This window comes from Eptesicus fuscus, chromosome 9, assembly GCF_027574615.1.
Source record: "Eptesicus fuscus isolate TK198812 chromosome 9, DD_ASM_mEF_20220401, whole genome shotgun sequence".
Lineage (NCBI taxonomy): Eukaryota > Metazoa > Chordata > Mammalia > Chiroptera > Vespertilionidae > Eptesicus > Eptesicus fuscus.
The window spans coordinates 20,512,341-20,540,166 of record NC_072481.1 but is presented as its reverse complement, the minus strand read 5'-3'; the positions used below and the strand labels follow the sequence as shown (position 1 = coordinate 20,540,166).

The window sequence follows — 27,826 nt, the reverse complement described above, 5'->3', positions numbered from 1 at the left end:
AAAAATATTTCTTTATTGATTTCAGAGAGGAAGGGAGGGAGAGAGAGAGAGAAACAACAGTGATGAGAGAGAATCATTGATCAGCTGCCTCCTGCACCCCCCCTCCCGCCCCCACTGGGGATGGAGCCCGCAACCCAGGCATGTGCCCTTGGCTGGAATCGAACCCGGGACTCTTCAGTCCGCAGGCTGACGCTCTATCCACTGAACCAAGCCGGCTAGGGCACGCACAGATCTTCCTCTACGTGGACAGAGACTGCCTGATTGTGAAACCAAGACGGGGGTGGGGGTGGGGGGGCAAAGCTGAGACGTGGAGAGAGGACAAGAGACTGAGACACCGTTTGAATACCACATGATGTGGTTTTAATGCCGGGAGCTAACTGTGCTTGAAGCACCTGAACTTGCCCTAATCCACAAAGCCCTCTCCACTACCAGAGCCCATGTCATTAGGGTTCTGCCACTGTAACTGAAGAAGTTCTGTTAGGGGAGTGGCTGGTGATGTCTCTAACACGTGCGCTGGCTGCGTTGAGGTTGGTGCAGAGGGCGAGGGTTTCTCCAGCCAGGTCAGGACATCAGCATTTCCTGTGATGTGGCCAGGGTCTCCTGAAGCTAGACCATGTACCTAACCTAGGAGGAAACTTGGGGACTTGGTAGGAATATGTCAGTAGGTTGTGATGCTATTTTCCCAAGACTTCAGAGTCAAAGAGACAAATTTTGCAGAGAGAACAATGAATAACAAAAGCCAACATTCTGAGGCACTCATCATGTGCCAGGCTCTAAGTGCTTTACACACATTAACTCATTAATATTCACAAAAACACAAAGCAGTGGGTGCGGTTGTTACTCCCCAGCTTGCACTGAGGAACTGAGGTGCTGAATAATTTGCCCAAGGTCACAAAGCTAGACAGGGGTAGAGCCATGCCTGGAATCAGGCAGCCTGGCCCCGACAGCTTTGCTAAGAGAGGCTGTCTGAGCCCACAGTCCAAGCTGATGCGGAGCCTGATGGTCAAGGCATGCGAGGCAGCGTCTCTTACATCGAAGCTAAGGTGAGAAGGAAGTCAGGGAGGCACCCCCCAGCCCTTCCTCCCTGTCCCACTAGGAGGATGGTTACCTTATGCCAAGAGCCTTCCACTGAGGTGCAGCCTAGTGGCCAGGCACCTGCTGTGCCCTCCCAGCATGCCTGGTGTTTACAGTGGTTCCCAGGCAGAGGGGAAGGTGGAGGCCCTGAGCTGAGGACCATAATTCACAATTCCTCTGACTTCGTTATTAGCCCATGGAGTTATCCGAATGTGAATAGTCCGAAAACTTACACATCTGTGAAGGGAGTGCTTTTGCCAGAGAAGCCTGGCACCTGGGAGCCTGGGATTGGTCAACCCCTAAGGCAATGTCTTGGCTCCAAACAATACCAACAGGAAATCCTCACCATCCTTCTGAGTGGCCACCAAGTTACAAGAGGAGGCCCTTAACATGGCAGAGCGGCCAGACTGACCTCACTCTACCAAGGCTGGGACTCCTTGCTGCTATTGACCCACAGGATGCACCCCACACTGTGGACCAATGGGCATCACTTCAACTCCTCTCCTTTCCCAATTGGAGTTGCTTCTTTATAATTATCTTGTTTTTCCCTCCTGACTAATTTTATTATAGATCTATAGCGGTGTTGGCTAACTTTTTTGGTCTCAGGACCCCTTTACACTCTGAAAAATTGAAGATCTGAAAGATCTTTTGTTTATGTCAGTTATATTATCAATACTTGCAATATTGGGAACATTTTAAATTTTTATTTAAAATTAATAAACCCATTAATGTTAACATAAGTAACACCTTTTTCAATGAAAAATAAATAAATAACTACGTTTTCCAAAGCATAGTGAGAAGAATGACATTGTTTGAGGTTTTTTGCAAATTGCTCTAATGTCTAGCTTTATAAAAGGCATCTAGATTCCCATCCACTTCTTTATTTAATCTGTTGAGATACGTTGTTTTGGTTGCAGTATATGAAGAAAATTCAGCTTCACACAAATATATAATTGAAAAAAGGAGGAGTATTTTAAAAGCCTTTGCAGATAATTGTGGATATTCCTCTTTGATACTATACCAAAACTTGACAAATGATACTTTTGTAAAATTTGGTTTCAGTATGGAACCTGAAACCATATTAATCAACTTTTCATTAAATTAAAATACATTGGTCTATCTTGCACTTTTAAAAAAATATATATTTTTACTCATTTCAAAGAGGAAGGGAGAGGGAGGGAGAGATAGAAACACCAATGATGGTGAGAGAGAATCATTGATCTGCCGCCTCCCGCACATCCCCCACTAGGGACAAGCCCGCAACCCAGGCATGTGCCCTGATCGGGAATCGAACCGTGACCTCCTGGCTCATAGGTGGACGCTCAACCACTGAGCCATACCGGTCAGGCTATTTTGCACTTCGAATGCATTCATTATTCATTCATGATTTTGTAACATCATGTATTGGTCGCTTGGAAAACATTGGTTCAATGAGTGGTACAGATCTTCCAAATGTTGAAATTTCCAAAAGTCTTTTTTTCATTCAAAACCTCAAATTTTATCATTGGCAGCAAATATTTTCAATATTTCCCCTTGAATTGACAGGCTCACTTCCTTCATTTTAGAGAAAATGTCTTCAAAAACCCACATTTGCATAAGCTTAGTGTATCTTTCAATCAGGAGAAATGGTGTTCATGAAAAGAAGCAGCTAGTTCGGCTTGCAACTCAAACAATGGCACAGGTGCTTCTCCTGGAGACAACCATGGTACTTAGGCAGCCAGCAGAATGCTTCCGTTCTGTCAAAATATTGAAAAGAGGTATACTCAGGGGTAGAAATGTAATAAGAGTTACTGATTTTTACTGTTTCATCATGTCATTCTCAAGTGAAACTGGCATATTTATTTCTCGTACTGTGTGCACATGGCAGTGACAATACAATGACTACATGTATAGCCCAGAGCCGCTGCCTTCCTTTGTGCTAAGGGGCCAGCTGTTTTACTCATCATTGCCTTTCCACCATCAAAAAAGCAAAAGAACATCAAAGTAGATTAAGAAAATAATTTTGACTTCACAGATCCTCTGAAAAGGTCTTTGAGGACCCTCATGGGTTCCCAGACCATATTTTGAGAACCACGGATTTAATGCTTTATTCATCAATTAACGCCTACCATGTGACTGTTCCAGGTGCTGAATATTGAGTGGTGAGCTATATATGAGATACTTAAGGCCTCTGTTCTTAATGTTCTTCTTATGTCCTTTGAAGCACAAAAGTTTTTCATCTTGATGAAGTCAGATTTATCTGTGGTTGTTTGTGCTTTTGGTGTCATACCTAAGAAAGCATTGCTTAATCCAAGGTCACAAGGGTTTATGCCTACGTTTTCTCCTAAGAGTTTTATAGTTTAGTTCTTACATTTTGAGTTAATTTTTGTATATGGTATGAGGTAGGGGTCCAACTTCATTCCATGTTGTTGTTGTTGTTGTAGTTGTTGTTAATACTCAACTGAAGATACTTTTTCCACTGATTTTTAGAGAGTAGAAGAGAGGAAGGGAAGGGTGGAGGGGGAGAGAGAGAAAGAGAGAGAGAAAAATTAATGTGAAAGACACATTGATTGATTGCCTCCCATACATACCCCAACTGGGACCAGGGATTGAACCTGCAACCCAGGTATGTGCCCTTGACCAGGAATCGAACCTATGACCCTTCAGTGCTCAGGCCGACACTCTAAATACTGAGCATCACCAGCCAGGGTCCAACCTCATTCTTTTGCATGTGGATACCCAGTTGTCCCAGCTACATTTGCTGATAACTATTTTTCTCCCTTAAATCATCTTGGTACCCTTGTCAAAAATCAGTTGATCATGTGTGTATTTTTATTTCTGGTTTCTTTATTTTTGGACTCTCAGTTCCGTTCCTCTCATCTGTATGTCTATTCTTATGCCAGTACCACATTGTACTGATTACTGTAGATTTGTAGTACATTTTGAAATTGGGAAGTGTGATTGTTTCCTTTTATGGTTATTTTGGCTATCCTGGGTCTTTTGCATTTCCATATGATTTTAGGATCAACTTGTGAATTTCTATTTTTAAAAACAGGCATTTGATAGGCTTTGCATTCAATTTGTAGATCAGTTTGGGGAAAATTGTCATCCTAACAACATTAAACCTTAGAATCCAAGAACCCCCGATACCTTTCCATTTACTTGTCTTCTTTAATTTCTTTTGTGTTACTTTTGATGTTAAGCAGAAGAGTAATGTGATCTGATTTATACTTTAGGAAGATTACTTAGTTGTGTAAAAAAAAACCAATTGTGAGGCAAGAGATGCTCCATGAACAAGGGCAAGGACAGTAATAGCAGGGACAAGAGAAAGGCACTTGTTATAGAAACATTTATGATGTAAATCAGCAGGGCTTGATCTTTGACTTGATACAGAAAGAGACAGAAGAGCAAAGAATGGGTCCCAGGTTTTGACTTGAGTACATCATGATGCCACCAACCGGACAGAAAATGCACGAGAAGCAGTTTAGGAGAAAAGATGAAGCCATCAATTAGTACATGTTGAGCTTTAGGTGACTGAGGACACACAGGTGGAGAGATAAGATAATTGGATACTGGAGTCTGATTCAGCTCAGGGGAGCTGTCTAGTTGAGGGACAGTGATTTGAGAATCACTATATAAAAAGGAAACCACAAGAATGCATGAACCAACCAATGCAAACAAGAAAGGAAGCAGAAAGGATGCAAAGGAATACCAATGTTTAAAGGTCGAGCTGATGACAAAAGCCCCAGAGGAGACTGAGAAGGAACAACCAGAGAGGTCGGAGGAAGCCAGGAAAGAGGTGTTTCCATTGGATGCCGGGGAGTGATATCCTGGTGACCTAGACAAGGGCTGAACCACATTGCTGTGGACTGAGGAGGAGGTGGGAGTGGAGAGGATGGCGATGGCATGTAAGATAATCCACTCTGGAAGTTTGGAAGGGACTGGAAAGGAAATGCAAAAGAAGTAACTGAAAATGCAAAGGGAGTGGAGGGAGGGTGTGTTTTTGTAGGATGAAGAGACTTGGGCATGTTTGTAGGCTAATGGGAAGGACTTAGCAGAAAGAGGAAGGATGTGGCATGGAGTAGTGTCCATGTGGGGCTGGAGGAGCGACTGGGAGAATAAGGTAAGGAGGTAAATGGGTTGAAAATAGTGCTTTCCAAATTTTCATGTGTATTAGACTCACATCTCTCAAATCTCCCCTCTGCTCTCCATCTCCATAGCCACCATCCTGGTCCAAGTCCAAGTCCCCTACACTTCTCATCTCTCACCTGAACAACTGAACTGGCCTTCAGGTGCTCAACCTTGTGGTGTAGGTTTGGTGGTGAAGAGCCAGCAGGGGCCTAACTGAACAGCAAAAAAGAGAATGGGCCAGTGGCCTCTGTGAAGTCAGGGAATAAGGCAGCGGGCGTCAGGAGATGGGCATGCTGTGCCTTTAGGGATGCTGGAGGTTGGGATGTCAGAGGGGGTTGTTCAAGGCATGGCCCAGAGAGGATGGCTGGGGTCGTGATGAAGGTCCCTGAGGAGGGTGGTTCACATGATGAGCAGGACCTGAGCACAGATGGCCTGATGGAAATCTGGAACCCAAGTCTGATGGATGGAGGTGGGTGGAGGGGAGGGAGACACATGAGGTGCTGGGAAGGACTGGCAGAGTAAAGCCAGGGGGCAGGCGTCTCAAGAACAAAATGATAGACGCACGTAGGGAATCCTTCCAAATGTGAATGGTGGTTTTCTGTGAGGGCAGAGAGGATTATGGGTAGTTCTGATTTCTTCTTTATACTTTCCTGTTTGCCCCTCAAGTTTTCTACAATGAGCTTTTTTTTTTTTTTAGAAATGTAAAAGGTATAAAAAATACAAAAAATAACAAACGCCCCCATTCACACCATCTAGAATTTGTAATTGTAAACACATAAAAGTCCCCATTAACTGCCTCCTCTTCTCAGACAAGCATGATCAGTTGGCTTTCAGCTCTGTGCGCATGTACACATATACCTAAATTGGAATAGGGAAGGGTTTGTGGGTGACTGATTTAGTTACATGGAGGAACTGTTCTTGTAATGGGGAGGAGGGGGTGCACAGGGACAGAAGCCTGGACCGCCACCCCCAGCTGAGCAGCCCTGGGGAGACCCAGCCTCCAGTTTATGCCAAACCTGGTTGTTAAATGTTCCAGGAAGAGAGAGAATTACTACTTATATTTCTCTGGCTAGGTTCCAATCCACTCTCATATCCCTCAAAGCGTTATGCCTCCAACATCTGGGAGGCAGGAAAGGCAATCATTATCTCTATTTGACAGATGGGGAAACTGAGGCCCAGGGAATGACAGTGAGCTGCCAGCGTGTCCAGGGAGTTGGTAGAGGACAAGTGACTAGAGCTATGGCCTGGGGTTCTTCCTGAAACCCAAGGCCAGTGTGCAGAGGGGTGGGGCAGAGGCAAGGGGCACTGGGTGGCTCAGACTAATGGACTTTGACCAATTGGCAATAAGGAAGAGAAACGGCAATAACTTCAGGCAGCTAAGGCTGGGCCCTAACCAGGAACTTGTGTCTGGGGAGAAACAGGTGGACAGATCTCCCTCCTCAGGGCCCTAGAAACAGTCCCACTCCTGGGGTCTATGGCTCCCCACTGTCCCCAGCCACACTCAGAAGTCAGGGCAGCCTTCACAGTTAGGCCTGATTCAAGTCTCGGCTCTACCGCTGACATGAGCTGTGCGATCTTCGAAGAGCCCTTTACCTTCTGCCTCACTTTTCTCACCTGTAAAACGGGTGACAATCTTTCCCTCTCAGGATTGTTCCAGCCTGTACCTCTCTTGGTTGTCATTTTCGTGCTGTAACTTGCTATTAGAAACAGCTTGTCCATAAACATCCTTAGAGGCATGTGTCCCTTTGCACTCTGGGGTGTAGGGTAAAGACCTGGAAGTGGAATTGCTGGGTCACGAGTACAGGTGTTTGGCCATTTACAATACAGACGAGTCCTGCCCAGTCGCCCTAGGAGGAGGCCGTCCACGGGGACACCAGCCTTCAGATGCCAGCCGATGGCTTGGGAACTGTCCCCATCTCTCTCTTACCTCACACGCTTTTCTTCCCACCTGCACCTGCCGAGCAGTGTCCCCCTTCAGACAGCGCCTGACAGGGAAGCGCTGCCTGACTGTGGTGGCCTGCGGACGTCACAGGGGCTTCCAGGCCCGGCCAGAGGGCCCCACCCCTCCTGCGGTGTTACTGTGCTCCCTTCGCTCTCCAGAGGCCCTGGGTGTGCTGACCCAGGTCCAACACACAGGGCTCGCAGTGGGCCCTGGTACAGCTGGGCACCAGGCCGCCCCAGCACGCTCCTGGCCCGCCCCCACTTCAGTGATGCCCACTTTACAGATGGAAACAAGCTCAGAGGAGGAGGGGGCGGGAGAGGGGGGGGTCGTGTGCATATCCGCTGGGTTGTTGTGATGGGGTGAAGGCTGGGAATCCTCTTCCTCCTAGAGGGTGGGGAGCGCAGCAGTGGGTGGCGGAGGCACCGCCTGGGGGACAGGGTCTGTCCTTAGGGTGACTCCAGGCAAATTGCTTTCTCTTCTCTTCCTGGCCTGTTTACCTTTGTCTGCAGGGATAGTAATTTCTGCCCCCTAAGCTCGTGGTGAGATAAAATAAGAAAATGCTTTGAAAACTCTCCAGAGACCCTTTACGAAGTGTAGACCTGGCAGGAGCACACAGTAGGGACTTTACCAATCCGGCTATCGTTTGCTGAGTTCAGTGTGCCAGGCGGTGGGGGTGGGGCCAGCGCTGTGACTCAGCCGGGCGGGCCAGGAAGGGCGGCCCAGCCGGTCTGACCGGCCCGGATGCGAGCCGGCCGCCAGGGCCCTCCCGGGGCAGGGCCGCCCGGGGGGTGACGGGAAGGGAGGCCGGCGGGGCCGGGAGCCCGGGCTCCCGGCGGGAAGTGGGCGCGGCGCGGATGCGGGCGCGCGGCGGCCGCCGACCGGGATGGGAGCGGAGCCCCCAGGCCGCCCGCAGCCTCTGGAGCCCCGCTGAGCCGGCCGCGGGGACCCCGCGCGGGAGCCGAGATGTGCCTGCGCCTTGGTGAGCCGAGGGGGTGCGCCCCGGGAGCCCCGAGCCCACCCGAGGCTGCGGCGGGGGCGGAGCACTGTTCGGGGAGCCGGGAACCGGCGTCCAGGCCGCCTTCTCTGCAGGGCGCTCGGCTCCGGCCTGAGTTTTGCCCGCGGTGAGGTGGGGGGATGCTGGTATCTGGTCCGTGCCCCTCCGGCCTCTTCCCCACTTTCCTCTCTCGCGGAGGTGGGACCCCCGACCCCCCAGGCCGAGGAAGAAACGCTGGCAGAGCAGCCCCCACCTCGCCCAGAGGAAGACAGAGGAGGAAATCCGGGCCCAGTGGGGCTCTGAGCCAGAGGCGCCTGCCTTCCGCTTCCTCGCCTGGCCAAGCGTTCCCACTTCCCACCCGGGCTGGGAGGGCAGGACCACTGGCAAACAGGATCCAGAGAGGAGTGGGATGGATGTGCCCCCTCCCCTCACTCCCTGGGCTCTTGGCATCAGGCACACCTGGGGAGTCCAAGAGGCCTTGCGAGCCTCAGTTTCCTCAGCTGTAAAATGGGGTGGTAGCCCCTCCTCCTTAGGACTACCATGAGGATGAACTAGCTCTGAGAGTCAAGTGCTTACCAGGATGCCAACCACACGGCTAAGTGCTCCCAGAACGGTGACAGAAACAGAAGCCAGGGCCTGCCCTCAGACTGCCCCGGGCTCCAGGCAGAGCCCGGCGGTGGTGGCCCGGTGCCTCCAGTTTGACCGAAGTCTTGGGCCTGGGCTGCTGCTGTTGTTTATGAGCCCGCCCGGCTCAGGGCCGGGTGGTATCTGGGTTGCCAGGTGGGTGGGTGGATGCAGCGAGGTGGGTCAGGGCCCTGGGACAAAGCTGCCGTGCCCCTTCCTGTTTGACCAGCAGCTAATCTACACGACGCCATTCCAGTTCCACATGCCTGTCCCGCCTGTCACCTGCCCTCTGACTCTCCTACATCCCGTCCAGCTCCAGCTCCAGCTCCAGCTGCAGAGGGTCCCGCAGGCTCGGGGTTCCCAGAACAGCCAGACCAAACCCTCCCCGTTTTGCACAGGAGTGATCTGGGCCTCAGAAAGAGGGGCTGGTGCAGGGTCACAGAGTGTCTGTGACTGGATGGCCCCATCCCTCCCGGATTCCTGGGAACTACCTGTTGGCACAGGGTCCCCTAGAACAGGGCAGGATGAGCCCCACCCGTGGCCCTGACACAGCTGTCCCCCACAGGTGGCCTGAGTGTGGGTGACTTCCGGAAGGTGCTGATGAAGACGGGGCTGGTGCTGGTGGTGCTGGGCCACGTGAGCTTCATCGCAGCGGCCTTGCTCCATGGCACTGTGCTGCGCTACGTGGCTGCCCCCCACGACGCTGTGGCTCTGCAGTACTGCGTGGTCAACATCCTCTCGGTCATTTCTGCCATCCTGGTATGCCCAGGCGGGGAGGGGGGCTGGCGGGGCTGGAGGGGGCCCGGAAGGTTTTCGGTGAGTCTCCGCCCAGAGCCTGGGATGGGCACGTAGAGAGCCCAAGCACTACCCCTGCTCCACAACGTACCAGCGACACAAGCCACTCAGCCTCCTCGTCTGTAAAGTGGGCTCGTAACAGTGTCCACCACAGAGGGTCCTCGTGACACTGAATGAGATCATCCACATAAAGTGCTGGCACAGTGTCTGACACAGGCTCGGCCTCACCACTGGGAGCTGGGGTGATTGCTATCATGGGAAATAGGCAAGACGCCATTGGACGAAGGAAGGAGCATCCGCTCAGCTTGCGGGGGTTCAGGAGGGCTCACCGAGGTAGAAGCCCCTGAGCTGGGCACTGACGGATGAGTAGGAATTCCAAGATAGGGTGCAATTACCATCACCCAGGTGTGTGGCCCACAGGTAGTAGAGGAAGCTGGGATAGCATTCCAAGCACAGAGAATGGCAGATGCAAAGGTATGGGGGTGGGAGTAGCTCAGATCTGTTCTGGAGACACTGAAAAACCATGTATCAGAAGCTTAGCATGAGGCCTGGTCTACGCTAAGTCCTGGATAAATGGTAGCCACGGTTATGCCTGGAGGTCAGGACCCGTTGGATGGATACATGAACGCAGGAGCCCGGTACTCTCAAGCGCATCAACTTCTTTCCCACCTCGTAACAGCGGTGGCCACAGCCCTGTGGGCAAAGTCCACACATCAGTGTCAGCCCCTTCCCTGCCCCTCCAGCTAAGGGACTTATTTCTCCCTGCCGGCCGGTTCCCTCCCCTGCACGACGAAGCTCAGCCAGCCCAGCAAGGAGAGCCGCAGTCCGTGGGGCGGGCTGAGCCGTGCCCATGTGTGCAGGGTCCTTTGGAGTTACTATGACTGTCGTGTTTTCCTCTCACCAGCCTGGATGGAAGGCAAGGAAGGCCGTGAGCTCAGGGTTATGGGCTCCAAGGATGGACCCCTTCCGCTTCACCCTCATTTCCTCATTTAATTCTCACTGTTCTCAGCAACATGGGGCCATTATTATCCCGACAGGGGGAGACCGAGACTCAGGGATTCACCCAGCCTCCTGCTGAAGCAAAGAGGCCAAGCTGGACTTGACACAATGTGTCTGACACCAAAGCCAGGGTCTTTTCCAGAAGCTCATCCTGCAGAGCAGGACTTAGCCCAGAGAGGTTGAGGCACCTACTCATAGCTGCACAGTGAACTAAAGACGTTGCTGGACTCCCGTTATGCCTCCTATGGGTGCAGCCCATGCCTGGTACAGTGAGGGAGCTCAGGAAGGAAGCCTGGCTGAGTGGAGCCCCCAAGATCCGGGGGGGCAGCTGGTGGGTTAAACAGCCACTCTTGGGGCTGAGAGGGTGCTGTGTGGACAGCGTCATGAGCAGGCTGTGTGGGGCTCCACATCCAGGGCCATGCGGAGAGACTTGGCAGGGTGGAGCTGAGCTGCTGCTGGGACCGAGGCCAGGTCACTGAGAGCCTGAGATAATGTACTCCTAAGATGGTGAATTCTCCATAAAGCGCCCTGATTTGTTTATTTTGTTTTTAGTTCCTTGACAGTCGAGTTACTTAGTTTCTTCCAAAATCTCTTCCACTCCAGGGAGGCAAGTCATACATATCCTGGTGCATGCCCCTGCGGCCCTGGGTTCCACAGGTCCCTGTCTGAGATACACAGCTACGGGCAGGAAGGAGCCATGGAAGGTTGTAGGCAGGAAGTGATTGTGCTTAGAAACATCACTTGGGGGCAGCGCCTCCATGCAGATCAAAGTAATGAGGCTAAGGCTAAGCAGGGGAGGAGGAGGCGGGGGAGGGCTCCAGCTGGCATTGGTGGGATCCTTACCTGAGGGTGCCCTGACCTCACTGCCCACTCTCCTCCAGCAGGAGGGTCAGGGCTGACTTGAGTCTCCCCACAGGTCATCACCTCGGGCATCGCAGCCATCGTGTTGTCACGCTACCTCCCCAGCATCCCCCTGGTATGTGGCACCTCCCGGAATCGGGCTTAGGGGAAGGAAGGGCCTGGCCTGCTTGGAGGGGGTGAGCTGACCCCATGGGGGCCAGAACTGCCCATGTGGGGTGGAGCCTGAGATCCATTGACCAGTGGTCTCTCCTTCCCAGCGCTGGGCAGTCTTTAGTTCGAGTGTGGCCTGTGCCCTTCTCTCTCTGACCTGTGCTCTCGGACTCTTGGCCTCGATCGCCGTGACCTTTGCCACCCAGGGCCGGGCACTGCTGGCCGCCTGCACTTTTGAGAGCCCCGAACTCCTGGCCCTGGCACCCGACTGTCCCTTCGACCCCACACGCATTTATGTGAGTGCTTAGGCCTGGGATGGGGTGGGGGGGGGGGGGGTCATCCAAGATGGCCACAGGGGTTGGAGCCTCGCCCACCCACCCCAACCCCTGTGGCCACTCTGCCCCTGTGTCCCTGCAGAGCTCCAGCCTGTGCCTCTGGGGTATCTCACTTGTGTTCTGCGTGGCAGAGAGTGTGTTTGCTGTGCGATGCGCCCAGCTCGCCCACCAGCTGCTGGAACTGAGGCCCTGGTGGGGGAAAACCAGCCACCACATGGTAAGGCCTGCCATCCCCTCCACAGCCTTGACTCCCCCCATTTTCTGGGAGCCCCTGCAGGGCAGCCCCCATCCCTCTGCATGGGGTTCCCACTTGAAAACTGGGGCGACAGTGTTCTCCCCCAGGACCAAAGGGAGATCTCCCAGCTAAGTCACACAGCTGGCTCCTGGCTCACCCAAGGCCCAGGACTTGAGGGGGGTGGGGGTCATCTGGGCTCGAATTGGGGGCACTCCAAGGGTGTGGCCTGGCTCTTGCTGTGGGGGATGTCAGGGAGCCTCGTTTCCCCCGGGGCCTGGAGGAGATCCAGACCCAGACCCGCAGCCTGGCAGCCCGTCGTGTCTCCACAGATGCAGGAGAGCCCGGAGCCCGTGGAGGGCCATGACCTGATGGGCTGCCCCAGCTCTGCCCCGCTGACCCTCTGACAGCTGCTGCCTCACCCACACCCCGTGAGCTCGGGGTCCTGCAACCGCGCCTGCACTGAGCCCAGGCCAGGATTCCTGGAGCTGGCCCATGAGGGCTCAGTGGCCATGCCCGGACCTGGGTGGGGATTGTAAACCCCTCCCCAGCCACCCAGACTCTGCACTGAAGTGAGACTTTATTCTGAAGTTATTAAAAAGAACAGAGACACTGCGGGGAGGCATGCAGCAGGGGAGGGGCTCGCCAGGGCCTGTGCTTTCCCACGCAGGATGTGGGGGCGGGGGGGGGGGGCGGTTAGGTGAGTCTGCCCATGTGTCTGTGGGCCTGTGTTCATCCACGTGCTGAAAGGCGGCGGGGGTCATGGGGCTCACAACTGCAATTGGGAGGCTTTCCTCTTGCAGCGGGGCCTCCAGCCCACAAACGCTGCAGCAGGAAGGGAAGGGTGGCTCAAGGAAGCTTTTTCCCTATCCCTCCACGCCACCACGCACCCCCCCCCCTCCCCCCGCATCCTTCTCTCCCCTCCAAATAAAAAGCCTGGCTCCTCACCTGGGCTCGGTTTCCACCGCTCTCCACCCAGACTGAGGCCTACCAGGGGGGGGGGGGGGGGAGCTGCCCGGTGACTGGGGGAGGGAAGTCTGGCCTCGGAGCTGTGCGGGTGGGTTAGGAGGGAGGATGGTTGAAATCTAAGATCTAGAGGGCAAGGCTGGCTCGGAGGGGAGGACCACGCCAGAGCCTGTCTCCCTATCGTTGCCGAAGGGAGATGTGGCCTCTTGCATTGGGGGGTGCTAACCGCTTGCTTGGGCCTTGGGAGGACTGCAGGGTTCCCTTTCCCATAGGCTCCCCCCAGGGTGCAGACCCTGGGGATGGGAGGGGGAGGCCCAGTCGGACCCCCAGCCTGGAGAGACACAAGGGAGGGGAAGCTGAGAGCCGGGGGCGGCCGGTGAAGGCGGGGAGGAGGGGACCTGGCTCCTCGCTCAGAACTGGGAGGCGCTGCTGGGGTCGCACTGCAGCAGACGCACGATGGACGGGTCGCTTTTGGCCCCGCGGATGAACTCCTCCAGGGACAGCTTGCCTGCGGCGAGAGGGAACAGTGTCGGGGGGAGGCGGCCCCCCAGCGAGGGGAGGCCGAGAGAGCAGAGCCGCGGGAAGGGGAGGAGGTGGCGCCCGCCCCTGCCCCTCACCGTCGTTGTTCGTGTCCATTTGGCGGAAGATTTTCTCAGTCCTCTTCTCCGGGGTCGACTCGTCCTCCGGCATCTTCATCACCGACGAAACCATCTTGTAAATGGCCTGGGGGTCGGGAGGGGAAGGCGGGGAGTGAGAGGAGGCTGCTGAGCACCCCCCACCCGACCTTCAGAAACGCCCCCAGGTGCACTGACGGGTGGAGAGGGGGTCACGGAGGCGTGGGGAACCGGGGGGTTCGGGAAGGAGTGTCTGGAAAGGTTTCCCAGGAGCGGGGTCTATAGGCGCGGGCCCTGACCGAGTTCCCGGGGAGCGCTAGGTGGGAGAGGCATTGCTGACGGAGGGGTTTGCAAATCCAAAGACCGCAGCGGGAAGCTCCGAGTGGGCGCCGGAAATTTGGGGGTAGCTGGGTGCAGGGGGTGACAGAGATGTTGGAAGACATCGGGCTGAAGGTAAGTACGGTTTTAGCGCGGTTTCTCGGAAACTCCGGGCGGCCCGCGCTGAGCGGCGGACGGAAGGAATTGGGCTGTGGGGGTGGCACTGGGCTGCGGTACCGCTGTGGCCGGCAGGGGGCGCTGGGCCGCCCTCAGGGCTGGAAGGCCGGAGGGGGCGGGGAATATTATGCAAATAAACGCAAATGAGCATCTGCCGGGGGCGGGGACAACCTGGACTCTGCCGGACCCTGGGCTGTAGTCGCCCACGTGCAGGAGCTCCGAGGCACACGAAGGAGGGTTTTTGCGCTAAAAGCACACAGAGCACATGGGGCTTGGCCAGTGGGATGGGCTCAAAGAGCGGACCGATCGTCTCAATCTTCCAGCTTTTTGCTACTGAAACCACCTCCAAGAAACCTGCTTCCCTTCGCCCCTACCACAAATGTACCCTGCCTCAGATCCGGCTTTAGCCTCCACACTGGTCTCTTCCAGCCTCATTTCCTTGGGTCTGTCCCCCCCACGCTGCCTCCGAGAGCTCTTTCTAAACACAGATCTCCCCCACCACATCCCCAGCCCAGCGGGCCGCCCCCTCTCTCCAGTCATCCACAGGCCTCCCTCCAGACCTGCCGTGCACTCAGCTCCTTCTGGATGCTGCCCCACGCTTCTTCTGCTGCCTCCCACTCCTGTGGCTCAGCTTACATGGCGCTTGCTTAGGGAGTCCTCTGATCCATGCAGGTCAGGGCCCATATGCCCACACGGAGCCTCCTGGGCTTTTCCTTTGAGGACAGACACCTCAGGGGACGCCTTTATGGGATTGTTCCTAGTCCCCAACATACAAATAAGGACCATGGACATCTAGCTAGTGCCCGTATCCCCAGAGCTCAGCACAATGCCCCGCACCTGGCAGGAACTTCCCTTTTGAAAGCCATGGCACCTCCCACTGCCTCTGTACCAAGTCCAAGCCATTTGGCCCTTGGCATTCAGAGTTTTTACAATCTGGTCCCTCTGACCCCTCCACTATCAGGCCTTCCCTGGGAGGTGATTCTGCCACAGATAAACACCCCTGCACCTTCCAGGTTTCCCAGCATTTACAGCCTCTGCCTGGGCAATAATACTAGCTTCCATGTATGTGTCAGGTACTTTGTCCCTATTTTCCAGATAAGAAATAAAGGCTCAGCAAGGGAGCTAATGGTAGAGTCCAGATTAGAGCCCACTTCCTCTTAGTTGCTGGAGAGATGCTTGTGGGGTGGTGATGATCAGCGGGGGCTTTGACGTAAGGTGGACCTGTTTCCACTAGTCACTTGCTTTGTAGCCTTAGACAAGTACTTAACCCCTGTGAGCCTCAGTTTCCTCATCTGTAAAATGGGGTAATCATATCTCCCCTGTGAGGACTGTCTAACGGATTAAATGAGACCACGTGTATAGAACAGTGACTGGCTAGAGTAAGTAGTCCGTAAACAGCAGCTTGTATACGCATTGTTACTCATCCACCGCATCCTCAGTTCTTCCCTGACCTTCCGTCCCCTGAGTTCCCAGATGCCACATTTACAACCCTGTCACCAAGCTGGGCAGGGGGGAGCCCCAAGCAGCCAAGATGCAGATTCTTCCCTTCTAGTGTGCTCACCTCCTGACCACAGGACAGGGTCCTGAGAAGGACTTAGTGAACGCCCCCTTGTGACGACTCTCCTCCTGGGCCTCCTAATTAATTGTCTGGAATTGCTGCTCACTCACTGTTTCCCTGGAGCTGACTTGTAATTAATCAGGCACTGGGCCTTGCCTCGCTCTGTCTGCACTGGCCTCTGGGGCTGACGGATGGGCTGTGGTGAGGGAAACCAGGACCCAGACAGCAGAGGCCAGCCAGGCCGTCCCGAGGATGCCCAGGGAATGGGACTGGCTGGCGCCGCCAGCAGGGCTGAGATTTACCAGTATATACCAGTGCAACCACACTAAGCGGGAAAACATGAACACCCCTCCACATTGGTTGGTGTCCAGCTGCTGCCTGACCCCTCAGTAATCCTCCACCACTCTGGCTACCTCAACCTTTCCACCAGAACCCCCAGAACTCCCCGCTACCCATCAACCAGAGACTTACTGCCTGGCCCACGCAAGTCATTGACAAACGTAAAGGCTTTGCCCTCTTGATAGGCCCACGGAGGCACCACCTCCCAAGGCAGCCCATTCTACTCCAGCTGGAGAGAGCAGACCGGGCCCTCCGTGACAGAGACGCCCACGAGTCCAGCAGGGGCTAGGTGGGTTGGAAGTGGGAAGCAGTCGCAGAGCTGAGGGACGAAAAGAAAGAGGCCGAAGGAAAGGGAGCAAGAGCTTGAGCCACGCTGTGCAGCAGGAGCACTCGGGGCACACGCCAAGGACGGTGAAAAGGCCATTCTGGCTGGAGCAGAGAATGTGCAGAGGAGAGAATCCTAACGTTCACCAAGTACCGGCCTTCTGCCAGAGTCCTCACCCGCGTTATACCTATAGTAGCCTTGAGGGTTAGCATCCTCACTTTACAGGGGACGAAACAGAAGCTCAGTACAAGGAACCGGAGAGGTAAAAATAGAACCGGAGCCTTGATGGTCTTTAGTGCTGGACTGAGGGGATGGACACTCTGAAAGCTTTTTGAGATAAAGCGAACATGTCACACTTCATTTGTATTGAAATGGTATTCTTGTCAGGCCCTACATTCTCCCTGTAAGATCAGAATCACCATCCCTATTTTTCAGGTGAGCAATCTAAGAGTTGAGTCCAACTCCAGAATTGGAAGCCAGACCCTTTTCAAGAGGTAGCTGAGCCAAAACCGGTTTGGCTCAGTGGATAGAGCATCGGCCTGCGGAATCAAGGGTCCCAGGTTCGATTCCGGTCAAGGGCATGTACCTTGGTTGCGGGCACATCCCCAGTAGGGGGTGTGCAAGAGGCAGCTGATCGATGTTTCTAACTCTCTATCCCTCTCTCTTCCTCTCTGTAAAAAAAAATCAATAAAATATAATTTTTTAAAAAAAAGAGGTAGCTGAGTGGTAGCCAGCTTGAGCTTGACCCCCCCCTGGCCCCCCCCCCTCTTATATGCTGTGTGACCTTGGACAAGTCACTTCACCTCTCTGAGCCTCATGAGGCTGTTGTAAAGATGCACAGAGCTTGTGGCTATATGCATGAGGCTATTAGAGAGCCCTGAATTAATTAGTTGGATTGTGGCTGGGTATCCAGATGGAATGTGGACTGTGAATCCAGGTGGCCCACTCACGCGCTGTGTGGCCTCGAGCAAATGGCTTGACCTCTCTGAGCATCTGTTTTCTCTTGAGTAAATGAGGATCGATTAAACATAACTGGCCTGTACTCTGCAGGAATGTCAAATCTTGAAAGACAAAGAAAGGCTGCGGAGCTGTTACAGACTAATGGGGACTAAAGAGACACGAGAACAAAATGCAATGTGTGATCCTAGGTCAGGGCAAGAAAGAGTGTCATGAAGACATCTGGCAACATTGGAAGATGGCCTGTAAGTTAGCTAACAGCATTGTTTCTATGTTAAATGCCCTGACGGACGATCGTATGTGGGTTATGTAAGAGAATGTCCCTGTTCTCAGGGAATATATCCCGATGTGTTTGGAGGTAAAGGGTCCTGTTCAGAACAACAAAACATTACACACATGTGCACACACACAATGACAAAGCAATCGTGGTCAATGTTAATTGGTGAATCTGGCTAAAGGGTTTATGGGAGTTTCCTCAACTTTTCTTTAAATTGGAAAATATTTCCTAACTAAAGAGTTTTTTAAGTGGGCTGTAAGAATAGCACCTGCTACCTCCTACCCACGGGGCTGTCAAGAGGATAAGAAGGGATGGGGGTGCAAGCTGTTGGGCCTGCACCTGGCATTCTGAGGGGCCCGGGGGCCCACCTGCACAATCTCGAGCATCTCCTCGCGGCTGATGTAGCCGTTGCCGTCCAGGTCATACATGCTGAAGGCCCACATGAGCTTCTGCTCCAGGCGGCCACGCGAGGTCACGCTCAGCGCGATGATGAACTCCCGGAAGTCAATGGTGCCGTCGCTGTTGGTGTCGAAGGTGCGGAAGACGTGCTCAGCGAACTTGGAGGCGTCGCCGTAAGGGAAGAAGTTGGCGTAGATCTTCTTGAACTCGTCCACGTTGAGGATGCCGGTGGGGCAGTCCTTGAGGAAGCCCTTGTACCACTCCTGCAGCTCCAGCTCCGTGAACTCCGTGTTCTCCCGCAGGTCTTGCAGCATCTCTGGCCGAAGCTTGCTGTTCTGCTTGCCCATGGCCACTGAGCTGAGTCCTCCCTAGGTCCCCCAGAGAGCCAAGGAATGGAGAGGGGACGTCAGGCCCTCCTGGTCCCTTGACACCACTCCAGGAGGCCCCCGAACACCAGATACCCAGCCTCTCTTTCCCAGTGAGAGAGAGGAGCCGGCCCAGGGCACACAGCCTGCACCCAGACAGCCTGCACCCAGGCATCCTGCCTCTGTGACAGGCCCCACAGCATTTCCCCAGACCTCACCCTTCCCCAGGGAACAGGCCTGGAGACAGGAAGGGAGGGGGCTTACATTTACTAAGGCCCTGCCCAGAGCCAGCCACTGGGCCTTCACAGATGCACACCACTCCACCCTCCCAACCGAGGCCTGGGGATTGGTCCCATTTACAGATGAGAAGACAGGATCAAGGAAGTGAGGTGCCCTGGTTCAAGGGACACAGCCATGGAGTCACAAGACTGACTCCCAGCGTTTCCCGGGGGGGTGCAGAGCGGCCTCCTGGTCCTTCCCTCTCCTCCGCGCTGCCCCCTCATTGTCTCACCTATGCCTGATTCCCACGAAATACACCTGCAGCCCACCCACTGGCTGTTCTCCCACACACTGTGCCCAACAAGGGGTGGCATAAGATAGATGCTGGCGTGGGCTCTAGAGCCAGACCGCCTGGGTTTAAATCCCCGCTCTGCCTCTCACCAGCAACGTGACCTTGGACAATTTCCTTAAACTCTCTCTGCCTCATCTGTAAAGTGGGGATAGTGGTACCTACCTCATTAGGGTTATGGAATGAAATCAGTTAATACATGGGAAGCATTTAGAATGTCTGCACATGTAAGTGCTAGATAAGTGTTAAATAAATAAAAATGATCTCCATGTACTTGATGCCACAAGACTTGTGCACAATATACAAATGAATGCATACTGACGTATGATACACAGCTCACCAAATCCACATGCTGGGTCCCATGCCACACACCAGCCCACACCCACCCATGGGTCACCGTGCGTCCACACACAACAACATTCCCTCTGCTCTACCACTCACATGGGAGGACACAGGGCACCACGCATGCACAACTCCCATACCTGTCCCATCACAACATACCAGCCCACGATCCCACATGTCATCAGAAGCAACTCCCATGCCAACACCTCTCATGTGGCCAGCTGCACATGGGACCCACAGGCTCCCTTGCCGTCTTTCTCTTCCCAGGGGTGCTGCCGGGTCCCAGGGAGGGGAGCTGCAGCCCTTCTCAGACCTACGATGGGTCCCTGCTCCAGGGAGACCTGCGGCCAGCCAACCCTCCCCAGCACTCACCTTGCCTCTAGTCCAGAAAGGTCCCCTCCGTGCAGGAGCTCAGAGTGTGGAGGGCTGAGGGGACAGCAACGGAGAGGAGACAGCCAGGCAGTTCTGGGCAAAGATGCGGGGTACGTGCAGGTGAATCTCCCCAGCTTAGGGCTGTGAGACAAGGTGAGGGGGTTCCTTGTGGGTGACTTTGCACGAAGCCCTGTGCACATGTGGGTGAGCATGTGTGTGAGTGCATGTGCGCCTGTATGCATGTGTGTCCCTGGTTTCTGCGCTGCATGTGTCTCCCCATGTGTTTCAATCCATATCTGTGCATGTGCATGTGACTAGGTATGCACCCATCACAGCGCAGGGAGCTGTGCCTGTGTGGCCATTTGGGGAACCTGTGTGTGCCCTCGGCAGTGTCTCGTATGCATGTTTCTGTAAGTTGGCCACCCTCCCTTCTACACCAGCCTCCTCTGCCCCGAGCTGAGGACCCACTGAACAAGTGTGTGGGAGGGGACTGAGGACATGCCTGCGGCTGGGAGGGGGGGCCGAGTGTGTCCCCTAGTCCCTTCCTCAAGGTCCAAGGAACTGGGTCATCGGGGTGGGGGCAGAGAGATGCACTGGGCAGGAGCGATCTCCCAGTGCCCCTTCTTCCCTGCCACCCTCCGAGCTGCCCCTCCCGGTTGGAAGACGTGGAAACGACGGTGGTAGAAGATTCTGTCGTCTCCCAAGGACCCCCAGTCCCCAAAATGGGGAGGACTCACAGCTCGACCTGAGCAACCTGCCTGGGGACCCCCCCTGGACCTCTCCGCAGCTCTCGCCCTGAGCCCCCGCCTCAATCCCTGCAGCGCCGGGCGAGCGGCCCCTCCTGGAGGGGGCGCTCTGAGGCGGCCGAAGCCAGACTCCTCCGCGCCGGCCACTCTGAGGTCAGGACCCTGGAGAGCTCCGCGCGTTCTCCCCCGGGAGCCCCCGCGCCCCGCGCCCCGGAGGGAGGATTCCGGGAGGCGCGGGAGCGGCGGGGCCGGGAGCCCTGGACGTGGCCCCCTCCCTCCGGCATGCCCCCTCCCCGCATCCCCCAGCCCAGCCCGGAGCGGCCCCCACTCACCCAGCGACGCGGAGACTCCGACTGCGCAGGGAAGGCGGCGCTGCTGCGGCGCGCGGCGACAGAGGCGGCCGGAGGGGCGGGCGGGGGGCGGGAGGAGGGACTGCGAGGGAGACGCCCCGCAGCGTTTGCCCGAGCCCTCCCCTGGGGTGGGGGTCCCGGCTTCTCCCTTTCCCCTCCAGCCCTGGGGGTTAGGGACTGGCCTCCACCCCCTCCCCTGGCCCGGAGAGGGAAGGGGGCGCCCTCACTTCCCCGCCCCCCTCACGAGGGAGCACCCGCCAGGGGAGGGGGACCGAGGTCCCATCTCTTCAGCATCTCGATTCAGGTAGCCTGACTGGGGTGGCTAGAGGTCAGTGCCCAGACATCCCTCTCCTAAGCCCTAGCACCCCACTGCCCCCCCTTCACTGCCATTCTCCCCCACCCCTACCTGGAGCCGCACGTCGAATCCGGATCCTAGTGGTGCGCTAACTGCCCCGCTGCCCCCGCGCCTCAACTCCGGGACTGAGCGGAGGGTTCTTCCGGGAGGGGGCAGTGCAGAGTGCACCCCCATATCCCACCTGACACTCCAGATCTCCTCAGAATTAATCCCACCTTCCAACATTGATCTAACGCGCTCCTCCCACTCACCTCCCCCATCAAGGAAACCCCCTGCCTCCCTCCCAGCCCCGGCCTGTGAGGGCTGGGGACCATCTATCTCCAGCTTGGGGGGTTCCGAGGTGCACAGGCCCAGCCTCAGCCACAATCCCTATATCCTCAGCTCGAATTTTGTCCTTTCTCCATCTCTAAGAGGTGGTGCTTAGTGTCCCCACTTCACAGATGAGGAAACTGAGGTGCAGATGGGTTGAGTGATTTTTTCCAGTGTCTGACAGTAGTGAGTGGGAGGTTTGGACTTGAATCCATGTGCCCTCAAGCACTCGCTGCACATACTTCTCAAGCACTAATTCTGTGCCCAGCCCTGTTCTAGGCAGTGGGGTTACGGGTGTGGACAGTAAACAATGGACACAGTAGCCCGGCCAGTGTGGCTCAGTGGTTGAGTGTCAGCCTATGAACCAGGAGGTCACGGTTTGATTCCTAGTCAGGGCACATACATGCCTGGGTTGCGGGCTCGATCCCCAAGGGTGGGGCGTGCAGGAGGCAGCAGATCAATGATTCTCTCTCATCATTGATGTTTCTATCTCTCTCTCCCTCTCCCTTCCTCTCTGAAATCAATAAAAACATATTTTTAGAAAACAATGGACACAATATGCAAGTCAAGCCTACAGTGCGTTAGATACGTGTTTTGGGGAACGTGGAGGTCGGTGTGCAGAGGTTGGGATGCTGGCAGTGCTCCGGAGCATGCCAAGGACTTCAGGTTTTCTTCCGGATGAGACGGGAAACGCTCGGGGCTTTGAGCAGTGACAGGGTCTGGCGTCCAGGTCAAGCCTGTGCAGGGCTTCTGTCTAGAACAGACTTTGAGGATTGGGCGCCCCGGTGGGAGCCACGGGCCACCTCAGGGTAAACGATGAGCAGGGTGGCACATGAGGGGCTGGTTTCCGGGGGTACTTTGAAGGGGTGCCCACGGCATCTGTGTTCTGACTGGACAACTCCTCCCAATTCTGTGGCCGCGGCCTGGGCCCTCCCGGCTCCCAGGGCTCAGACCAAAGCTCCACCTCCAGGTTCCCAGGCCACGCTGCTCAGGTGGTCAGTCTCTCCTCAAGCCGGGAGCCAGGCTGTGGAGGACGGGGAGGGCAGCTGGGCCCTGGGAACACCAGTTCCTCCGTGTGCCTTGGCACTGGTGTTGGGACCCCCTGGTGGAGGCGTGAGAGACGCCAGACATGTGTGGGTGGTTCCCAGCTGCCTCCTGCAGGAGGACCTGGGGGTGGGGAGAGACGTGCCGCTCAGCCCCCACCTCAGGCCCTTTGAGTGACAGGCTCTCTCCCGGCTCCCCTGCTGTCTGGGGCGGGGAAGAGGGGCCTGGCCTGCAGTCCCGGCTTCAGGCCCTCTCCCCCCACCCCTCCTTCCTCTCCCACCTGCCTGAAGCCAGACCCTCCCCTTCCGCTCTAGGTCCTCTCCCATCCTGCGGTCTCAGTTTACCCTCACGTGGGCTGCTCAGCCACTCCCTGCTCCCTCCCACTTCCCTGCCCCAGCCTCACCTCCTCCAGGCGCTCCTCAGCTCAGCTCCTCTCCTCCGCTGGGCTCCCAGTCCCGGCCCCTCTGAGCCCACTTCTCCCAGTCCCGCTGTTCTCCTGCTCTGTGAGGCTGACTGATGCCCTGCCCTCAGGACCCGTCTGCATCCTGCCTCCCCAGTGGGGCTCTGAAGGCAGGACCGTGGCTTTCCCTCACCCTGCGTACCCCACCTCCCTTTGACTTTCCCTGCACCTCAAGTGAGTAGGTGGACCTGGAGGTAGAGTTTGGGCCCTGGTAGGCTCTGCTGGGTACTTCCCATCCGCCACTTCTCCCTCCTAAGAAGCTCTGGGAGGCCTCTGTGAGCAAAGGGGAAGGCTTGGGGTCCCTCCCCCACCCCCCTGTTGCACACCAAGCCCTTGGCCCAAGGCCTCGTGCCCTGAGATATAGCCCAGAAAGGGGGGCAGAGGGGCAGTCGTCAGAGGCCTGGGTATCTTCCCCTTTCTGAGCAGAAAGGTTAGACAGGTCATCTGGTGCCTGGCCTTTCCCAAGCCCAGAGCACTGACAAGGCAGGCCGCACGCACTGACAAGGCAGGCCGCACGCACTGCCTCACCGGCCCTTGGGCCTGGAATTCTGGACATGAGCACACACAGATGAGGCCCCAGTGGCCCTGGAACCCTGCCAGCGTGCCTTCTTTGGGGGTGGGGGTGGGGGTGTCCTTGCTGATGACACTCAGCCCCTCGCACCCCAGGCTGAGGCATCCAGGAGGGAGAAGAGGCCCGTCGTAGGGTAGATGTAGAGGGTGCAGCCGTGGGCGTGGCCATGGGAGACAGAAGTGAGGGCAAGTCCCAGCATCTGACCAGTGAGGAGCTGAGCAGTCAAAAGACAAATGCAGAGTGGCTACCCTCCCCTAGCACTGACAGAGGATCAGACCAGCTCCCAGGATGCCAGAGAGAGAAGCAGTGGGGCGTGAGTGGAGCGGGGACCACGTAGCTCTGAGCACCCGCTCTATGCGGAGTGCTTTGCATGTGTCACCTCATTTGATCGGCACTAATCCTGAAGAGTCACTAATATGACTGCCATTTTACAGATGTGGAGACTGAGGCTTCTGAGAAGTGAAGTCGCCTGTCTGAGGTAATACAGCAAGAAAGTGACTGTGTCAGCATTTGAACTCAGTCCTGTCTGAATCAGGAGCTCAGCACCCCCTCCCGCCCCCGAGGCCTCACAGTGAGGTAGGCAGAGGTAGTCCCTTCTCACCCCCCTCAGAGGCCCAGCCCCCACCCTCCCTCTTTGGTTCCAAATGGTTTGGAAAATCCTGAGGGGAGCAGATGGTGGGGACAGATGGAGGGAAAAGCATCTCGGGGCTGAATTACAAAAACAAACATTGATAAAGTGATTAAAACCTCAAGCCACCCTTTTCCAAAGGGCCCTGCCTACCCCAGCCTGGAACAGAGTGGACCCTGAGATAGGCCTGGGGATCCTGGATGCCCAGCATCTTAGCCCAACTGATCCCAGCTTCTGCCCGCACCCCTCACCACTGGGGACACCCCCGGACCAGAGCCCAGGTGGCAGCACTGCCGGGAGCTCAGCCCGAGCCTGGCTGTTCCCAAGGAGGCTGGGCCTGGAGGAACAGGAGGGGGCGCGTGGGGGTGTTGGGAAAGTCCTGGGAGCACGGACCACCTGAAGTCAGGGGTGAGAGGGGCGTGGTGGGGGAGCTGGGGTCCCTCGAGTGGGTCTTGCTTTGTAGATGAGGCTCAGGGAGCTGCCACGCCTGCCCAGGTCACACAGCGGCCTGGTCGCTCCCACCGAGAGCGAGCGAGCAAGCGGACAAACCCTGGCCCCCCGCCCACCGCCGCGGTGCAGAGGGCAAGGCCCAGGGTTTGGCACGAGGTCTCCTTCGGCTGGTTCCTTCCCCTGTAAGATGGGGAGGAGGATGCTAGCCCCTCCCCGGGCCGGTGTGAGGATTACGGGACGGAAACCCTGAGAAGTTCGGGCACTGGGCCTGCACACAGTCTCCCCCCAATAAACGGGGGTTCCAAGCAGATGACGGGGAATCCCTGCTGTTGGGGGATCAGGAAGATGGTGGGAGGTGGTCCCTGCACCGAGCAGCAGCTGGGGCTTGAAGATTCTGCAGCCGAGGGGTGGCTCGAGGCCCCAGGAAGGCAGTTGCTCCCAGGAGACAGGAAGGGGCTGCACCCTCGCTGGTCCCTCAGGATGAGCGCACAGACGTCACAGGGCCACGGACCCGGGCTCAGATCCTGGGGTGGCCCCTTCCTGGCTGTGCAAACGCCGCCACAACAGCCCCTCCGGCCCTGCTCCTTCTCAATGGAGCCCGCATTCCAGCTGCTTCCTGGACTTGTTCCCAGAAGCCCACCGACACCTTGGACCAAAGCCAGCCAATGCCCAACTCATCCCCTCCCACCCAGCCGGTCCTGTGCCCGGGGCCCTCTCCATCCATCAAACAAACCCGAGGCTCCTCCCTATCCGGGTCTCCCCACCCCCCATTCTTTCCCTGGCAGCCCTTTTTACTAGAGGATGTCTCTCGGGCCGCCTGCCCTCTCCCTGCCGCCTCCCCTGCCCCTGCCTTGGTGGATGGCCCTGTATTATCACGCGGGCCCTCACAGCTCTCCCCACCTTCAGTTTCTCTCAACCAAGTCCCCTTCTTCTCTGCTTAACAACCGCCTGTGGCTCCCCATCGCCTACCAGAGTAAGTGGACAGTCGAGGCTCTCCACGCCATGCCCCAGCCCTCACCTCCCGCCTCAGCCTTACCCTCCACCTTCCCTGTCGCTCCCCATCAGTCCAGCACCTCCTCAGCCAGATGACCAGCATCTCCCCTGCACCCAAAAAGGGGGCCTGGAGCCAAGCTGTGGAAAGGGGGCGCCCTGACCCCCATATCCTGCATATGGGTTTTAAACCGGATGGGGAGTGAGATGCAGGCAGCTGGGGTCATCTCCCAGCCAACCTGGCCTGCAGCCACAATCCCTCTTCCTTCCGCTGGGGAAAGCAGCGCTTAGCTAGAGGGCCTCGGGCTCAGCCACAGAGGAATAGAGACTGGCCTGAGGTGGCCCGGCCCGGCTCACCCCTGTGCTCCCTCCCCAAATCAGGAGGGACCCCTGCATAGCTCTTCTGACAGACGAGCCCAGGACCCTCCCATTCCCATCGCTGGGGGGTTCGCTGCCGTCCGTCCTCCTGGTCTGTCTCTGACTGTTTGAAACTGTCCCTGGTTCACAGCAAACGGAAGTGAACAAAGGGCGAGGTGTGTTCACGGGGACTGTGCACACCATTCTGCCTGGGTGTGCACAGCGTGCATGCAGGGCTTTTGAGACTTGAGCCAAGACTTTAATGCAGAGCCCTGCCCGGTTTGGCTCAGTGGATAGAGCGTCAGCCTGCGACTGAAAGGTCCCGGTTTCGATTCCGGCCAAGGGCACGTGCCTGGGTTGCGGGCTCCGTCCCCAGTGGGGCGCGTGCAGGAGGCAGCTGATCCATGATTGTCTCTCATCATTGATGTTTCTGTCTCTCTCTCCCTCTCCCTTCCTCTCTGAAATCAATTTTAAAAAGTATATTTTAAAAAAGGCTTTATAAAGAAAGTTCTTCCTAAACTGGGATCTGCCTCCCAGAAGCCTCTGGCAGCCCGGCTGTGCCCAGGGGGGTTGCCCACGCTGAACGCGGCACCCAGTCAGCGCCCGTGGGCCCAGGTGGCTCTCCTCCTGGCCTGCGCCTCAGAAGTCGGAAAAGCGGTTGGAATCCCCGTTCACCTCCGTGCTCCTGTGGTGCAGAGCTGGGCGGGGGAAGGGGCCGCAGGCCTGACCCACTGCTGGCCGGCTGTGCCCTCCCACAGCTTCAGTTCTTCATCTGTGAGATGCCTCCTTCCAGGGCCGCTGTGAGGAGGGTGTGGCACATGGAGGAGACTGCTCAGGGGTGACACTCATACAGCCTCGAGGACAGGTGCCCCCAGGGAGAGGAACGGCAACATCCCAACTCCAGGCCCCTGCTGGCTCTGCTATTATCCTCATTTTACAGAAGGGGAAACTGAGGCACAGAGAGATCAAGCCTCCTGCCTGAGACTGCCTGGGGTTGGAGCCAGATCCAAGATGGGACCCAGCTCTGTTTCTTGAGCCCTTTGCAGTGGGCCTGGGGCCTCGAAGAAGCGAGGGCTTCCCAGAGGGTTCAGAGGGGCCCAGAGCCCCAGAACTGAACCCCAGAGGCCGAGGTGCCATATCCCAGGGCCACGTGCTCCCCATCTGCCTCTCTTGCTGGGAAGGCTGGGTCAGCTTCTCATTTCTAGCACCTCAGGTTCTCCCTGAGGATGGGGATTGCCTCTTTGTTTCCATAGTAACAGTGAACAGAGGGGCCTCCTGAATCCCTGCAGAAATACTGCACTGGGACCTGCAAGTACGCATGTGCCCGGGAATCCCTGGATGGGCAGCCTTGAGTACATGCATGCACATACATGCACACTCACAACTCTACACATGTGTGCACACCCAATGCATGTGTATATACACACCCACGTCCCCTTATGAACATACACACACACTCTTGCACCCACAGGCACGTGTAGGCACATGCACAATGAGCCTGCTTACCGAGAAGTGGGTCAGGACATCACCCTGTCTGACACGCTCCACTGCCACAGCCACCCTGGTTTGCTCAGACCAGGCAAGGTCTTTGGGGAATGAGGGACATCCACTTTATAATAATACCCACAGCTACATTCACAGATCCTTACTGTGTATCCCGTACTGTGCTTTCCTTTCCACATGTAACACAATGCCACTTTAAGACAGGTGCCCAGGGAGGAAACACGCTCAGAGAGGTAGAGTGATTTATCTGAGGTCGCACAGCATGGCCAAGCCAAGATTTGAGCCCAGGACTGTTTGGCTCCTGCCCTCTCTACCAGATCCCTCAATGCCAGACCCACGAGCACTCACCGGAGACCCACAAACTCAGATG

The 27,826-nt window shown here is 56.2% G+C and overlaps 2 protein-coding genes across 2 annotated transcripts; one reads left to right on the top strand and one right to left on the bottom strand.

The window, feature by feature from the left end:
* The first annotated feature begins 7,844 nt into the window (after positions 1-7,844).
* On the top strand, positions 7,845-13,063 carry TMEM54 (transmembrane protein 54). Its single transcript, XM_008156986.3, has 6 exons — positions 7,845-8,105; positions 9,310-9,503; positions 11,455-11,514; positions 11,657-11,845; positions 11,967-12,101; positions 12,449-13,063. The coding sequence occupies exons 1-6, from the start codon at positions 8,090-8,092 to the stop codon at positions 12,521-12,523; spliced, it is 669 nt and encodes a 222-aa protein (XP_008155208.1). The 5' UTR covers positions 7,845-8,089; the 3' UTR covers positions 12,524-13,063.
* A 429-nt stretch (positions 13,064-13,492) lies between these two features.
* Positions 13,493-18,393, bottom strand: HPCA (hippocalcin). The gene is made up of 3 exons (XM_028133346.2): positions 18,016-18,393; positions 13,700-13,805; positions 13,493-13,590 (listed from the first exon to the last, which is right to left on the bottom strand). Exons 1-3 carry the CDS (start codon positions 18,391-18,393, stop codon positions 13,493-13,495), a joined length of 582 nt encoding a protein of 193 aa, XP_027989147.1.
* Positions 18,394-27,826: the final 9,433 nt, after the last annotated feature.